At 51.7% G+C, this 16642-nt stretch overlaps 1 protein-coding gene and 1 pseudogene across 1 annotated transcript in view; one reads left to right on the top strand and one right to left on the bottom strand.

Moving 5' to 3' along the window:
- Positions 1-14964, bottom strand: part of KIF26B (kinesin family member 26B) — a 464452-nt gene extending 449488 nt beyond the window's left edge. Inside the window, exons 1-2 of the mRNA XM_053909412.1 lie at positions 14478-14964; positions 13219-13620 (exon numbers count right to left, since the gene is read on the bottom strand). Coding sequence (XP_053765387.1) covers positions 13219-13620; positions 14478-14540 — 465 coding nt within the window. The 5' untranslated portion in view covers positions 14541-14964. The remainder of the gene's footprint in view (positions 1-13218; positions 13621-14477) is intronic.
- LOC109250125 (60S ribosomal protein L21-like) lies at positions 1328-6200 on the top strand (annotated as a pseudogene).
- Positions 14965-16642: the final 1678 nt, after the last annotated feature.

The following is a 16642-nucleotide window of genomic DNA, read 5'->3' as shown; positions in this document are numbered from 1 at the left end:
GCCCTTTTAATCGCACAGACCGCTTTATTAGCTGCCTTGACCTCCCATAAAAGCTTGGGCCTGACAACGTCTGAAACCTGAGACAGGATGTCCACCGCGTTACCAGCCCGGATGCTCCCTTCGCGGCCCCCGCGCAGTGTGCACACGCACAGCCCGGGAGGGTAGAAAAGCTCCTGGGGAATTTCACAAATAGGAACCCGGGCAACTTCCGGGGGACAAGAACCAGAGGCAAAACAAAGGCTACGGTATCGGGAAGCACGATCCACATGCACACGCGCACCCGCGCCCAGTGCAAGAACGAGAAGGGACAAGGGGTGCTCTGTCCCTGCTCTGTCCCTGCTCTCCACTGTCCCTGCACCGAAGTTCTAGCGCAGCTCAAGTCCACGCGAAGCTGGGCTCCTAACAGCCATGCTCCCTGAGCTGCGTTCAGACTACGATGCAAAGTGATTCTAGTCGAAACAGGAGTTCGGGGAACGGTTCACGGCAAGCAGACACTTTAAGGACAAGCTGGGTGAGTGGTTCAGGAAGGAAAACGAAATGGATCAAAAACGAACGGATCTTGTGGACTCGGCCCGTGGCGACCCGCTGCCTCCCACAGAGACCACGCTGCCACACTGCAGGTCTGTCACACCTGAGTCGTGCACACGGCATGGGGGGGCGTGAATACTGGTCTCAACAAGTATGGCCCCGGCTAGGTGCCCGTAAGAGCAAAGGGAAGAAGGAGAAATCAAAGAGGGCGAAAAGGTTTCAGAAAAAAAACTCTAGAGGTAGAATTTTTTTAAAAGAAGGACAAATAAAATGTCTGGAGTTCGGATGTCCCTATACTGCCACCCAAGATGAACTCCCCGCAAATTATTTCTAAACCCTGGGGCGCCTGGGTGGCTCAGCGGGTTAAGGGTCTGACTCTTGGTTTCTGCTCAGGTCATGAGCTCACGGTTCGTGGGCCCCGCATCCACGCTGACAGCGCAAAGCCTGCTTGGGATTCTCTTTCTCTCTCCCTCTCTAAATAAATTAATTAATTTTTAAAAATTTATTTCTAAATCCTAATCAGGACGGCAGATTTTTTTCCTGTAAAACTACAAGCAAAAAAAAAAAAAACAAAAACAAAAAAACCAACAACTACAAGCAGTCTTTATACCTAAGGCGATATTTTTTCTCAAACGTTCCTTACCAAAGTGCTCTTATAAAACCTGTTGTCCTTCTGTCTGCCCAAGTTTATTTCTGCACACAAACACAGAAGACAATAAAGTCAACAGCGTTTTGAAGAAACAGGAAGAGTCTTGTCCGTCGGCTGATGACCCGAACTCCAGACATAGACAGGTCGGGGATGGCGGTGCTGAGCACCTCTGTCTGGACGGGCGAACGAGGAGGACAGGCCTGGCCGGCCGAGGGTGGGAGGCCCACAAACGGGGCCGCCCACGGAACAGCTCCAGGCTCCCGGTTCAGCCCGAAATCCATCGAGAGCCTTGCCAAGCTTATCCGTCTGGACTCTGGGAGCAAGGACCGGGCTCACAGTGTCGGGGCTCCTCTCCGGCTTCACAGGGACCCGCAGAGGCCACCGACTCCGGCCCTCTTGGTTTACAAATGAAGCACCGGCTGGCTGGCCAGCTGGCCCAAGATCACCGTGCTAATTAGTGCTGGAGACAAGATTGCATCTCTGTCCCCTTGTCTAAGGACGGTCCTCTCTCCTCTAAACATCTGGGATTGGAGACACCTGGGTGGCTCAGTCGGTTAAGCAGCCGACTCCAGCTCAGGTCACGATCTCACAGTTTGTGAGTTCAAGCCCCTCGATGGGCTCTGTGCTGACAGCTCAGAGCCTGGAGCCTGCTTCGGATTCTGTGTCTCCTTCCCTCTCTGCTGCTCCCCTGCTTGTGCTCTATCAAAAATAAATAAATGTATAAAAAAAATTTTTTTTAATAAAAAAAAAAAAACAATCTGGGACTAGTCAACCTGAGATGCTTACCAACCACCAGCCCTTTATTTTGCTGCTTCTCTCGCCCCCTCTCGTCCTTCCTCCTCCTCGTCCCCTTATCTTATTCCTCCCCTTTCCGTCCTTCTCCCGTCCACCCCTTGGCCCCATCGCCATGCTGCCTGGCTTGGCAGAGATGTGACGCTCCCGCTCACCGCTGGGGCAGCAGGGAGGGCACCCCAGGTCACTGTCAGCTGCCACGCTCAGGACCAGGACGTCCCTCTCTGGAAAGACACACAACTGAGCCAGGAGGCCGATTATTTTTCTTAGACAATGGTGGTTGCTAGCTGTTTGCCTGGATTCAGCTGTTTAATTTCTGTGTAGCCGCTTGGTTAGAGAGCTCAACAGTTGAGGGTTGTTGTTATTGGTGTCTTACTCAGTTAATAAGTAAGTCTCCTGTGGCTGCGTGAAACCACCATTTAGGTGGAGCAGGGCGTAGAGAAACAGTGAATTCCAACCCCAAGGAAAGCGACCGCTATAAATAAGACGGTATTTTTTCCCCGGGAAGTGTAGCCGCTTATCACTGCTAATTAAAAAAAAAATGGAATCATACCCGAGGAAAATCTCAGCTCTTTAAGTTCCTATGTTAACTTCGGGTGGGGGGGAAGTCCTGAATTAGCAATTGTAAGTCTCAGACATCACTCAGACGAGATAAAGAAGTAATGAAAGTCCACATTTTGTCACTTCTGTGGTGGCAGAGTACATTTTTAACTTATTATTTGCAGCTCACGGTTTAAAAATAAAGACATTTTGTGCATAAGGACTATCAAAGGTTTTTAAACCATGCTGTGGGTTGACAGCTAAGCCTTTTTCCAAAAACTTTGTGTGGCTGGCAAAATATTGAACTTAAACTCCATTAAGCAGAAACCACGAATCAAAATAGCCCCTCAGAGGTACAACGTGGTCTATTACACTTAAGATATACTTAGATATGGTTCTGCTTATCAAAAGAATTCACTCTACCCCAGAGCCTTCTGATACGTTAGCCCACGTAGCAGCACAGGAATATCGACCCTTCCTGGGTAAGAGTTTACAAGAACCCTCTGCCAGCTGAGATGTGTGCAGGAAATACCGCTTGGTGGGGGAGGGTGTCTCTATTTCCAGACTTCTCCGAGAGGTCTGGTTGGAATCGATGCGATAGGATCAGCAAAGCATAACTGCAAAGAAAACTGTCTGAGAAAGATAAAGCTGGATGGGAAGGCAGATAAGCCCAAATTCCTGGTGCTGCCCAGATCCGGGTGGGGGGGGTGAGGGGGGAGCCAGGCTCTCCTTCGTTCCTGGGCAGAAGTGCTAACTACTAGGTTTTGGATGCTCCCTGGGGGGGGGGGGGGGGGGGGGGGGCCTCCTGAGGGGCGGGGCTTAAGGCAGGGATTTCCATCCGTGACAAGGAATCTCCACCCCTATTCAGGCCATCTCAACTAAAAGCAGTGGCGATTTTGGTCAACTGAGCACCCCCAAATTTTCTGTGGAGTCACCCAGAGGGGAATGCATTAAGTGCTTTGTTCACGTGGAGGTGAGGAAATGGAAAAGGAGAGGAGCTGAATGGTTCCACTTTCTCTGACCGCTGCTTTCTCGTTTTTGCTGTCAGACACTGGCAAAATGAAGAGAGAGAGGAAGGAAGGAAGGAAGGGAGGAAGGAAGGGAGGGAGGGAGGGAGGGAGGAAGGAAGGCAGGAAGGCAGGAAGGCAGGAAGGCAGGAAGGAAGGAAGGAAGGAACAGAGGGAGGGAAGAGAGAGAGGGGGGCCTTGCATAAAATTCACCTTCCTGGACAAAGTCATTGGAACGAAAACAAAGCGATGGTTGAATATCACCTCGCACATTTCACTGGCCCTCACAACGACCCTGGTGGGGGTCCTATCATTGCTGCCATTGTATGGACGAAGAACAACCAAGCTCAGAAAGGCTGTGCTCAAGGTCACACAGTGATGTAATCTGATTTTCCACCCAAGTTTGCTGACCCCAGATCTTCACTTTTAACGTCAGTTTCTTAAGCGCCTCAAAAATGGATCTCTCTTAACCTCTTAGTGTTGTCAACAACTCAAATGCTACCTCAACTGCCCTCACCCCTCCATCCACTCCTGGACACAACGTCATTGCCTGCTTCTCTCCAGGCACCAGAAACTCTTCTAACAAAGATTCCCAGCCGCCTCCTAGTTGCTAAATCAAGGGAAACCTCAGTCCTTACCTCCTCGATCTCTGCAAGGCATCTGCCTTTACCACCCCTACTCCTACCTCCTCTCTGTTTCCAGGAATCCACTGTCTCCTATTTTCCTCCCCTTCTTCTGGCCTCTCCTTGATTTCTCTTCCCGGCTCCTCAGACTGTCTGTGCCTTCAATGTCCGTGGGTCCCACAGCTCTGTGTTCTAACATCCTCCAGGGACAGCTTGTACTCTGGGGATCCCACCACCCTCCCTGAGCCAACATCTCCCAGACTCACGTCTCTAGCTCTGAATGCTCCTGGAACCCATGGGAGCATCCCGCTTCAAGCTCCACAGAGCCCAAAGCAGTTTTGTTATCCACAACCTTTCTCAAAAATCAGACCCACAATAACAAAAACCCTATCCCCACCTATACTCTTTGTCTCTCACTCTCTCTCAAAAGTAATTTTTTTTTAACTTTTGATTAAAAAAAAATAGATTGAAGGAGAAAAATCATATGATCAACCTCCCTAAAGCCTGAAAACACATTTGGCAAAACATAGGGCCCATTCCTAAATCAAATAAGAATGGGGTACTTCCTTAATTTGTAAAACTATACGTACACCTTAGTTCAAAAGCCAACATCTCTCTCTCTCTCAAGATAAATAAATAAACATTTTTAAAAAGGGGGGAAGGTGCCTGGGTAGCTCAGTCGGTTAAGCGTCTGACTCTTGCGTTGGGTTCTGCGATGACAGGATGGAGCCTGCCTGGATTCTCTGTCTCCCTCTCTCTCTGTCCCTCCCTCACTCATTCTCTCTCTCTCTCTCTCTCTCCCCAAATAAATAAACATTAAAAAATTAAATTTTTCAGTTTAAAAAACTAAAATAAAACAAAAGCCAGTATCTTCATGGGAAAAACCATACACATTCCCACCGTATCTGCTACCACTGAATACTGTACTGGGGGCGTGAATCAATGTAACAAAGAACAGACAACCATTAAAGGGATAAAAACAGCAAAGGAAAACACTAACGATATCTCTACTTTTGTAAGATAAATGCTTTCAAAAACCCAAGAATACCAGTTTTAAAAACTGAGAAACACATCTAAAGAGTTTAATAAAGCAACAGGACATAAAGTTAACATATAAATCAATATCCTGCTTATACATAAACAAGCCTCAATTAGAAGAGAAGATGTTCGTTTGTAACAGCAATAAAAGATATAATATCTAAGGGCAAATTTAACAAGAAATGCACAAAGTCTACAGGAGAAAAAAAACCTTTAAAAATTGCTGAAAAGTGGGGCACCGGAGTGGCTCAGTAGACTGTGCGCCTAACTCTTGATTTCAGCTCAGGTCATGAGCCCAGGGTCACGGGATCGAGCCCCGCGCCGGGCTCTGCACTGAGCATGGAACCTGCTTAAGTTTTCTCCCTCTCCCTCTGCCCCGCCCCCCCTCTTAATTAATTAATTGACTGACTAATTAAATTGCTGAAAAGTAGACTTGTTCAAATGGAATGACACTTCCTGTTCTTGGGAAAGATTCAACATCATAAAGATACCAAATACTACCTTTCGGCCAGAACTGCCATCTTCCGGCAATTCGCCAAAACGACCAACACAAAGGGAAAGAGGAGAGGTACCCGCTAGATGTTCTCTAGGCCTTTTAGAAAACATGGAGTTGTTCCTTTGGCAACATACATGCGAATCTACAAGAAAGGCGATACTGTGGACATCAAGGGAATGGGCACTGTTGAAAAAGGAATGCCCCACAAATGTCACCAAGGCAAAACTGGAAGAGTCTACGACGTCACCCGGCATGCTGTTGTCACTGTTGGAAACAAACAAGTGAGGGGCAAGACTCTCGCTAAGAGAATTAATGTACGTATTGAGCACATTAAGCATTCAAGGGGCCGAGATAGGTTCCTGAAGCGTGTGAAGGAAAATGATCAGAGACAGAAGGAAGCCAAGGAGAAAGATACTTGGGTTCAGCTGAAGTGCCACCCTGCCCCACCCAGAGAAGCACACTTTGTGAGAACCACCGGGAAGGAGCCTGAGCTGTTGGAACCCATTCCCTATGGACTCATGGCATAAGTGTAAAAAAAATAAAATAAAAGACTCCAAGACTGTAAAAAAAAAAAAAAAAAAAAAAAAAAGATACCAAATACCCCCCAGGTTAACATATAAACTTAGCATGGTCCCAATTAAAATAAATATTTTTCTGGAGTTAGGCAAGCTGATTTTAAAGTTCATATGGGGGGTGGGGGGGGACCTGGGTGGTTCAGTTGGTTAAACGTCTAACTTCAGCTCAGGTCATTAAGCTCACGGTTCGTGAGTTCGAGCCCCGCGTCAGGCTCTGTCCTCACAGCTCAGAGCCCGGAGCCTGCTTCGGATTCTGTGTCTCCCTCTCTCTCTCTGCCCCTCCCCAGCTTGTGCACGCCTGCTCGCTCTCTCTCCCCCCCCCCCACAAAAACAAATAAACATTTTTTAAAAATTAAAAAAAAATAAAGTTCATACAGGAAAACATGAGGAGTAACCAGGAAACTCCCAGAAAGGAAAGGCACTGTTTGGGAGAGGGAGGGCAAGCCCTACCAAATATTAAAACTTACTACAAAGATTCTATATTTAAAAGAGTGCGGAACTGGCACACGAAGAACCAGATAAACAGAACATGGCAGAAGGTCCATAAACAGACCAAGTGCAACTGAAAATTTGTTTTATGACAATGACGGTGTCTCAGATCAGTGGGTGGAAGATGGATGTTTTAATAAAGGGTCTGCTGACAACTGGATAGACATTTAGAAAAAGATAAAATTGATCTATACCTTCCATTATACACCAAAGTAACCTCCCAGTGGATCTGGTATCTAAATTTTAAAAAGGAAAGCATACAAACCCTCAACAAAAACAAAGGCAGATTCCTCTGAAAGCTGGATGTGCTGGACAGACAGACAGCCTTTGTAACCATGAACTTGGCATCCAACTTTCTCAGATGGGTCCCGGAGCATCCCACAGGCGGTGGGTAAGCAGAATGACAGATACAGACTGATTTACTATTTTGATCAACATTTTTTAAGTAACTTAGGGATACGGGTTTATTCCAGGTCCTCGGGCACCTTCGTAAATGCACTTTAAGAGATCTCTGACTGGTCTAAGTTAAGTATGAAAGGTCAGTGGGAACCCATCTGAACAGGGCTGCTTTGCCACAGGAAGACGATACAGGAGGCTTAAAAAACAAAAAAAAAAAAAAAAAAAAAAAAAAGGAGGGGGGGTGGTTAAAGAAAAGATGCTATGGTCAGCCTGTGACTCAAGATAGTAAAAAGGAAAGCGGTTTGTATCCCTGAAAAGAGACCGTGAACCCTGACAGACGCCAGCCAACTTGCAATCTTTGCCGGGACGGGACAGACTTGAACTCTGGCAGCCTTACTGAGGTGGTGCGGAGACGTCCCCCTGAAGGGCTCTTCCTCCCAGAAGGTCAGTGCAGGGCCCTCCAACCGGGTGTTCTCAGAAGGGACAGGCAACAGTCTCAACTGAACGGTTATGAATATGAGGAAGTCCTTTGTCCCCCTGCGGTACACTCCAGCCAAGAAAATTACGCAGCTCCGAATCCCCACAGCCCCACGTATTTTTCCCACCACCCGCTGCCCCCAGACCCTAAAAGCGATGTTACCATCTGGGAGCCCGGGAAAAATAATCACAATAATAAATAACGAATGAAAATAATCTCCAGGCGGGGGGGAGGGGGGGGGGTGTCTCCCACTCGGGCAGTTGAACCAACAAAAACCCAAGGGATTTGGTGGGTGGGGGGGGGGAGCGTCCTTGGATTTCTCCATTCCTGGCATCTTTACTCATGCTTCGGTTTGTGATCTGAACCACGTGGATCACTTGGACTTCCGGGGTAAGGAAATCGGGTTCATCTTTGTTTTGCTATAGATTTGGTAGATGGATGTGGGGGAGGGGTATATCGGAGTAGAGCGCCCAGCACACGCTAAGGACAGTAAGCATCACCATTAGCATCAGCCAATGAATGACACAATCTGGGATATGCCAGAGAGCAACTGATGTTGCCTCAAGTTTACTGACTTGATCCTTCCAAATGCTGACAAATTACTAGCCTCAGCCATTTAAAAATCACATTTCTAATGCAATAATCCTACGTGCAGTGAGTGTGGAAGAAATTACTACAGCCCAGGGGTTTTTACAAAGTGAATTAAGTCACTATAAAAACTGACCGTGTTGGTTCACAATTAAAAGGCTGGTAGAATGAAATGCCATTATTCCATAGCTTGCTAAGCCTTAAGGAAGAGATCACCGTTCACGTGTCTCTACTGGGAATGTTTTCAGAATCCCTAAAATGTCTCAGACACGTTTTAATGATAAATGCTACAGGACTTTTTCATCGGTGATGTTATCTATTAGCTGATCTCGTACCTAAAATATTTCTCAAATGGAAAAGACTCAAATAACATTTTCTGAAAAGAGCCACGTGTTCTTAAAAGATTTCAGATACACAGCTCTCAGAATTCGTACGTGTTTAAAATGTAATACGTTCCGTATCTATTTCTAAAGAATCATACCACGGCTTCTGGAGGAACTTTTAAATAGTTTTTTCGTACCCGTTTTGGAGCTAGGAAAACACACACACACATATTCCCCAAGTCTAGACTTCCTTGGGCTCTGGCTATTTAGAGTCTACGTTTGGTGTTTTTAAACCCCTATGACACATTCCTTTCTTTCATCTCTGTGATTCCTGGCCACCCTTCTCAGTGTGTCTGGCTAATCTTCCTGATATTTCTGGGGCCTAAATGGACCCAGAATACTTGGCTGAGAAAAAAAAAAAAAAATCAGATAGGAATGTGATTCTGGACCTTTTTTTTTACATAAAAGATTTCCTTGTATTGATATGGAAATGAACAGATGTCTGATACCCTTTTGCCAACCTGGAACATTTCTGCTTACTCCAGGGAATTCTTTGGGGCTGATGTTTCTTAGGGTTTCCACTGTCAATTCAAAAGTTCTGTCCCCGTTATCAGAACGATCTAGGATAGCCCCAAAATGGGAGATTCATTCCTTGGCCCCTATTTCTGCGTGGTGCCTCGACTGTGTGTAAAACAGGAAAGACAGTAGATACAAAATGGCTTTATATTTGCTCACTGGAACACTACGACGCGCAAAAGGACTGTTTATACTGACAATCCCAACAAATCTGTAGCTTTGCACATCTACGTTCTGTTTTATCGGACCACTTCTGCTTCCCAGCCCTGGAAAAGACATGATATAAACCCAGGAAGTACTTTTTTTTTTTTTTTTTTTTTTTTTTTTACTGACTGAAGTAATAAAAGTCAATCCAAATGTTTTACGGTCTGTCACCGGGCACAAATCTTTGCTCAGCCAGGTAAGTCGTTATTTGAAAGGACAAACCCAGAGCGTCGCGAACGGTGGCTGGAGCTCACGGTTGCCGTTTCTACACGCCAGAGTCCCCTTCAGTCCTACACCAGCCTCTACTCTCTCTCTGTCCAGAAACCTCAAACTCGGTGCATGGAAAACCAAACCCGTTATCACCGCTCTCTTTGAGCTCCACCCGAATCGGCCCCTCCTCCTGTTCCTGCCTCGGTGAACACCAACCCCACCCACCCAGTTACCTGAGCTAGAAATCTCCAAATCGTGGTACCTGGTGCCACGGAGCCTTGTTCCCTCATGGCCACGTGACTCCTAAGAATACCCAGAATACGGTGGTCACTCCTGAGGCCACCAGAGCCACTGTCAAACTTGTGGGGCCAGCCAGACACCCCCCGATGGGCTCGCCAGCACCTTACCTCCCCTCCTTAACCAACCGTCCCGGGCACAAAACTGGGGGGATTCAGTAGGGCTTGCTACCTACCAGTGGGCACAGGGTGAGAACCCACACAGCTGGAGGATATTCGGAGAATATACTCACGAAACCAGCAAACGAAAGTGGAAAATGTTTCGTGAGAAAATCCCTAAATATGTCAACCCTAAACCTAACGGTATCTTGGCTAAGTGACAATCATCAACCCTCACGTCTTTCTCCAAGGAAAGTTTAAAATATGGACAAAAATGGAGGCGCCTGGGTGGCTCAGTCGGTTGAGCATCCGACTTCGGCTCAGGTCATGATCTCACGGTTTGTGAGTTCAAGCCCCGCATCGGGTTCTGTGCTGATGGCTCGGAGCCTGGAGCCTGCTTCGGATTCTGTGTCTCCCCCTCTCACTTGCCCTCCCATGCCAATGCTCTGTCTCTCTCGGTCTCTCAACAATAAATAAACATATAAAAAAAATTTTTTTAAGAAAATAAAACACAGACACAAACGGATTTACTCGATGTCACAAAATGAATCAGTGGTGGAGAAAGAACTAAATCCAAATCCGTCCTAAAACAGTAAGATTCCTGAATGTGCTCTTCTCCCTCTGATTTTTAAACAGCCACTGAGGAGACTTTTAATACCACTTAGTAGAGTTTAGTATTCTTATCAAGAAAATATTTTCCAAATACAGTTAAGCAACTTAATTACCATGATGATTTTTGCTAATTATCTCTCAAAAACATGCCTTTATCTTCTAGACTCTTACTCTCCAGGGCAAATTGCACGTTGGAGTCACAATGACATCTCTTGGTGCAATGAAACTTAGCTCTTTTGGTACCTGAGGGCTACTTAAAACATTGCAACTTAAACAGCACAATGGAAATTGTACCTAATATGAGGGTACCAATGCTTAAAAAAGAAAAATAGAACTAAATTTATCGTTTAGGCCAACAAATTGAGGCCCTATACCTCATGATTAACAATGAAGCAGTCCAGGGGCGCCTGGGTGGCTCAGTCGGTTGAGCATCCGACTTCAGCTCAGGTCATGATCTCACAGTTCCTGAGTTCCAGCCCCATGCCTGGAGCCTGCTTCAGAATGTGTCTCCCTCTCCCTCTGTTCCAACCCCGCTCGCACTTTTTCTCTGTCTCTCTCAAATAAAGATTTTAAAAAATTTTAAAAAAATAAGGCAATCTAGATCGCTGTGGTTTCTGGCTAAGTCTTGCACATCCCCTGTACCAAACATCATGTTTCACCGCACTATGTCACATACGAAACTCCAGGCAACGGTGGCATTGTATGATATTGATGTGTGCCTTACAGTGATCCTGTGTGACTCTCCCCGTGATTGACTGCTCTTCCTCAGACATGCCTGGGTCACCATAAGGTGGCACAGAGCACTGAGATTCAGGAAATCCAAGGATCAGTTCCCCAGGATCACTTTCATTTCATCAGGTAAATAAAATTGACAAATATATTGAACTGCCTCTGGTAACCCTGGGAATGAATTTTCCAGGTGCCTCAACGAAACCAAAACTCGACTTTGTCACATGACTCCACAAAACGTGAGGGATACATTTGAATTTCAACATGTTTCTCCTCCCTACTGATTTCCTTCCCTTCCTCCATATTTATAGAAAGGGTCTATTTGGATTTACCTTTGCACACATGAGCAGTCAAACAACACCATAAACAACTATTGTAAGAACAGGTCCTCAAGAATGTTCTAGAATACTTCGGTAGACTGTAACTTACTAGGATTGCCAAATATAGGATGATACCTTGGAGAACCGAGGTTTTTCAAAATGCATCAGATGGTCTAGTCCGGTTGGACCATCTCACAGCGCCCCACCCTCTTCCTTTGCGGCACTCACCGCAAATGGGAATAAATTCTGAATTGTGCATTTCGTGGTTGAATGTATCATCCGTTAGAACGCAAACTCCATGTGGACAAGGGCTGTAGGTACCTGTTATTCAGGGCCTTGCTAACACAGTGCCTTGAATGTGGCAGGAAATCAGGGACTATTGATAAATGATCAAAAGAGCATATAAATAAACCTGTGAGTGACCACGTAGTGTTAAATTGGAGGGTACAGAATGCAAGTATAAAATCCGCTTTCAGATTTCCTGAGATTTGTTCGCAGGGTGCCTGGCCAGATTTATTACCAAGATAAAAAAAAAAAAATGGCATACTGACAACAATCCACAGGTTAATTATTCTTGAGATGAATGCGGGATTCATAAAACCAATTCTCTTGGTGGTAATTTTCCACATGTAAAATTTTACAACTTCTGTGGGTATTTGCTTAACTTAATTTAACCCTTGCGTATGAAAACAATGAGGCAGGCAGATGGAGTTGCCGCTAAACTTCCACCGCTCGAAATCACGGTAGTTCGTTTCCAAAGTCCCAGAAATACACATCAGAAAACGCCACTGGGCAGTGTCAGAAATCCCCACAGCTAGTCACTGTTTTCTCGACAGTGCTCTCCAACCACTGATAAAAACTCTTTGAAGCGGAAGAGTAAATATTATCATTTGATAGTACTTGGACCCAACAGTGCAAACACAATCGCATTGTGTTGCACTCCGGGGGCTCCTGCGCGCACCACGCCACGGCGTTGCCATGGAGGGGACAACTTGCTCGCGGCAGGGGCGGGCCTGGAGGCGGCCGGGTTCCCAGGCGCCCCCGCCCCTTCACCTTCCTCGGGCCGACTCGCGGAAAGCGAGGGGGCAAAAACTGGCCTTCGAGGGTGTGTTTCTGTTTCCGTGATCCTGGGAACTAGGGGCCCACGATCAACAGTGGGGAACGCCGACCCCTAAATACCGGCTTGCTTTTACCACTCCCGCGGGCTTTTGGTGAGGGTCACGGGTGGCTTCTGGTGAGGGTCACGGGTGGCGGGGGGAGGGAGGGATCCGATAAGCCGGAGAGAGTGGGGGGAGGACTGCAGAGAGGAAACCCCCCCCAGGAGCCGGGGTCGGCTGTCCTCCCCTCTCCCCGCACCCCGCGTCGCCAGGCTTGGCGGCACGCGGGAACAGGGTCTCTGGGGAAGGCGCCTCGAGGTCCCGGCGGGTGCGGGGAGCACGGCGAGGGGACTCGAGCGGAGGGCTGCAGGACCCGTAACCCGGAGCATACCCAGTGGAGCGAGAGGCCTCAAACCGCGGGCGCCCCTCCCGGCTCCGTGCCCCGCGGACGCCCTGGCGAGGGAGAGGCGCGGGGTGTCCCCCCCCACCGCGGTCCGCCCGGCCTCCCGGCCCCGGGGCCGCCCTCCCGCCTGCCCCCGCGCGGGCTCACCTTGCCCGGGAAGGGCCCCGGGAGCAGCAGCTTCAACGCCTGCCTCTTCAGCTCCACCAGGCGGGCGTTGCAGTTCTCGCACCAGACGCCGCGGTCCGAGCCGGGGGAGGAGCCGCCGCCGCTGCCCGAGCCCGGGGAGCCCGTGCCGAAGCCCGGCGAGCCGCCCAGGGAGCCCGGCGAGCTGGTGCCAATGCCCGGGGAGGCGGGGCCCGGGGAGCCTGTGAACGAGCTCGGGGACGAGGTGCCCGAGCCGGGGGACGGGGTCCCCGACGAGCCGAGCGCCGAACCCGCGCCCTCGGGGGTGGGCCGGTTCCCGGCGCGCGACTCCTCGTATGCTTTCCGGTACCAGCTCTCGGGGGAGAAGGGCGCCGCGGGCTTGGTGGGCGAGCACACTTCATTCACCTGCGGGGGAGACGTGCAGAGTCAGGGGCCGCAGGGCGGCGGGCTCCCGCGTCCCCGGGGTGGGGTCCGGCCGGGCTGGGGGCGACCTCCCCCCGCCCTGCCCCGCGCGCGCCGGCCCGGAGATCCGCGCGCCCCCGAGGGCCCGGCCGAGTGCGCCCGAGACCGCTCCGAGCCCTCCGGCCGAATCTGCCTCCATCTGCCCCGTGAATCGTCCTTAAGTGGGTCCCCCCACCCCAGGTACTCCTGCGCGGGTTCCCGGGCGCCGGCGGACTCCTCCTCCGCTCGGCTGGAGAGGGCTCGCTTGGGGGCTTTCCACGGTTTCTGCGGGGGGAACCCATACAGTCGGCACCCCCGCGCTTTCGAACCCGACACCCATCCCCAAAAGAACCCACGTTCAAGTTCCTGGAAGACACTACGCCCGGGGCGGGTGGGGGTGGGGGGCTTCTGGATTTTTATTCATTCCGGGTACAGCCCTCCGGATCCTGGAGGTAAACGGAAGGTTCTCCCGGCTCCAGGGAAATGATCCCGAGGAATGGCTGAGGATTCATGGACACCCCCCCCCCCCCACACACACACACATTTGGCTTAACTCCGCCTGGAAGTGCACGAATGCCGCAAAAGTTAGGGGTGCGGGGATGGAAAGGAACGGGAAGACAGAAAATTCCGAGGGTGAGGCTAGTGTGCGGGCGTCCTCGCCGGCGGGCCCGCCTCCGCGCACGCACAGCCTGGCGGAGGCGCCTCTGCAGCAGCAGGAGAGCTCGGGGCCGCCCTGCGCGGCCGCACGGCGCCGGTTAAGGGGGACCCCGGCCGAGGGGGCTCTGCTAACGCGCCTCCGCATCGTAGCCGTCGCAACTTACCCCGTATTTCTTGCCCCTGGTGGAGACCGCAAGCCTCTCTTTATTCCCCGCTACCGAATTCATGGTGGCCTTTGCAGAAGAGAGTGTCTAAATGTTCAAGCAACACTACATCCAAAAGGTCTTCCGACCCAGAAGGGTACCCCCCCGTTGTCGGGGGGCTGGCTCTTGGCCCTCAAGTCAAGGTTCCTTAATTTGGGGTGGGGGGGAAGGAAAGAATCAAAGCAATGGACCCCAGAAGTAATAGCACTAATTTGCAGAACGGGTTGGAGTGGCTGGTTTATTCTTCTCTTCCAATAATGCTTTTCCTCCTCCTCTTCTGCCTCCTCCAGTCACACGTTCTCTTTTCACGGTCACATCCAGATCCCTGGCATTTCTCCCCAACCAAGGGAGTCCGTTTTCCTCCACGAGGGAAGCGAGGTGGGGGGCGATGAGGCACCCGCCGCCGCGGGGAAGGCGGGTGAGCCCCGCCGCGCCGCGCCTCCGCGGGGCGCGCCGGCTGTGGGAACTTGTCTCCTTCCCGGGGCTCGGTAACTGAGTTCAAAGAAATTCTCCCAAAATATAAAGATCCAGACTCGGGGAGGAGCCTCGGCGCGTCGCGGAGCCAATATCCGCCGGCCCCGCTCGGCCTGACAGTTGCGCGAGGGCTGGGAGAGGCGGCGCGGCGTGGCCCGGGCGCCGCCGCGGTCAGCGCGCGCGTGTGCGCCCGGGCGCAGCGCGGAGCCTCGGGAACGGCCGCCCCGCCGCCCGCGAGCCCGCCGCCTGGCTGCCGCCGCCGCCGCGCCGGCCGGGATCCATTTTATGTGGCGGCGCGCCCGCCTGACGGTGCGCGCCGGGGGGCGGGGGTCGTAAATCTCGCCCCTCGCGGGGAAGTTACTGGAGAGCGGCCCGCGGCCGGGGGCCCTTAAGGAAGCGCCGCCGCGCGAGCCCGGCGCGGAGGGGCAGCGCCGAGCGAGAGGGCTGGACCGAAATGCGCCGAGCCTCCCCGCCCCCAAGTTCTTTCTCTTCCTGGCGAGGCTTGCAGTTCTGCCTTTGAAACGCCGTGTAAAAGGGACTGAGTCACAAACAAGTCCGCAAACATGCCGGGTCCTCCTCCCCACCCCCCCCCCCCCCCCCCGCCCTTTGTTCTCCTAGACCTGCCCTGCAAACCTTTTCTGGGATTGCCCTACCGACCCCCGGCCGGCCCGGGGGCACCCTCCCAACAGCAGCCGGACGACCCGGGGGGGGGGGGGCTTGTCCCCCCACCTCCACCCGCGCGCGCCCCAATCTGCGACGTGCCGAGCCGCCCGGGGCCCGCCCAGGTGAGCCCGGATCTGGCCGGCCGCCGCAGGGCAGGGGAAACTGAGGGATTCGCCGCGGTGCACACGCGCAGCGCGAGCCTCGCGGGCCTGGAAGGGGGGGTGTGTGTGCGGGCTGGCCTCGCCGCGCCGCGCCCCGCTCGGTCCCCTCGGCACCCCTCCTTCCTTTGCCGCCCGCGCCTGGGGCCCGCGGAGCCCCTGGAGCACCCAGCCACCGCCCCCTGTCCGATCCCCCGCGGCCCCCGGCGCAGCGCGCGGGAGCGCAGGAAACCGGCATATGCCAGGCTCCACACGTGGCTGCTCCAGGGTGTCATTTTTCATTTCCCGGGAGGACATTTCTCCCGGTGAGCCGGCAGGTCTGTTTTGTTGTGACCTTTAATTAACACCCCGCGAGACGCCTCGAGAGGGACCGGCCCAGTGCGGGGATCACGTGAGGTGTAATGGCATCTCCGCGCCCAAAGACACCGGCCTGGGGGTGGGCGAGGGCGCAAAGGACGTTTGGGGCTTTCCAGTCGCTGGCTTCCTTCTGAGACAGGGAGGGGGCAAGGAAGACAACCTCCTGGGGTGCAACGCCCCTCCCGCCTTCCTGGGGGAAAATTCCTTCTGTGCCTCGCTCCCGCTGCCATCCACCCACCCGCCCCCTCCCGCCCCAGCCCTGGCGTGGGAAGATTTCACAGCCACCAAAGCGAGGTAAGAAGGTCAAAATGAAGATGTCGAGAACCGTGTGGAAGTTTCCATTACGTTCCTGCTTCCAATTTAAAAGCGATCACATCGAGAGAGGACCTTAGGGGGGCAGGTACGCCTCCAGGCGGCACACGCCAGCTCCCAGGCACATCTGTATTCCGCGGAGGTGCCGCGGGAAACGGCATC

This window comes from Panthera pardus, unplaced genomic scaffold, assembly GCF_024362965.1.
Source record: "Panthera pardus isolate Hobbes unplaced genomic scaffold, ASM2436296v1 HiC_scaffold_21, whole genome shotgun sequence".
In the NCBI taxonomy this organism is placed as follows: domain Eukaryota; kingdom Metazoa; phylum Chordata; class Mammalia; order Carnivora; family Felidae; genus Panthera; species Panthera pardus.
This window is presented reverse-complemented; position numbering and strand designations above follow the sequence as displayed.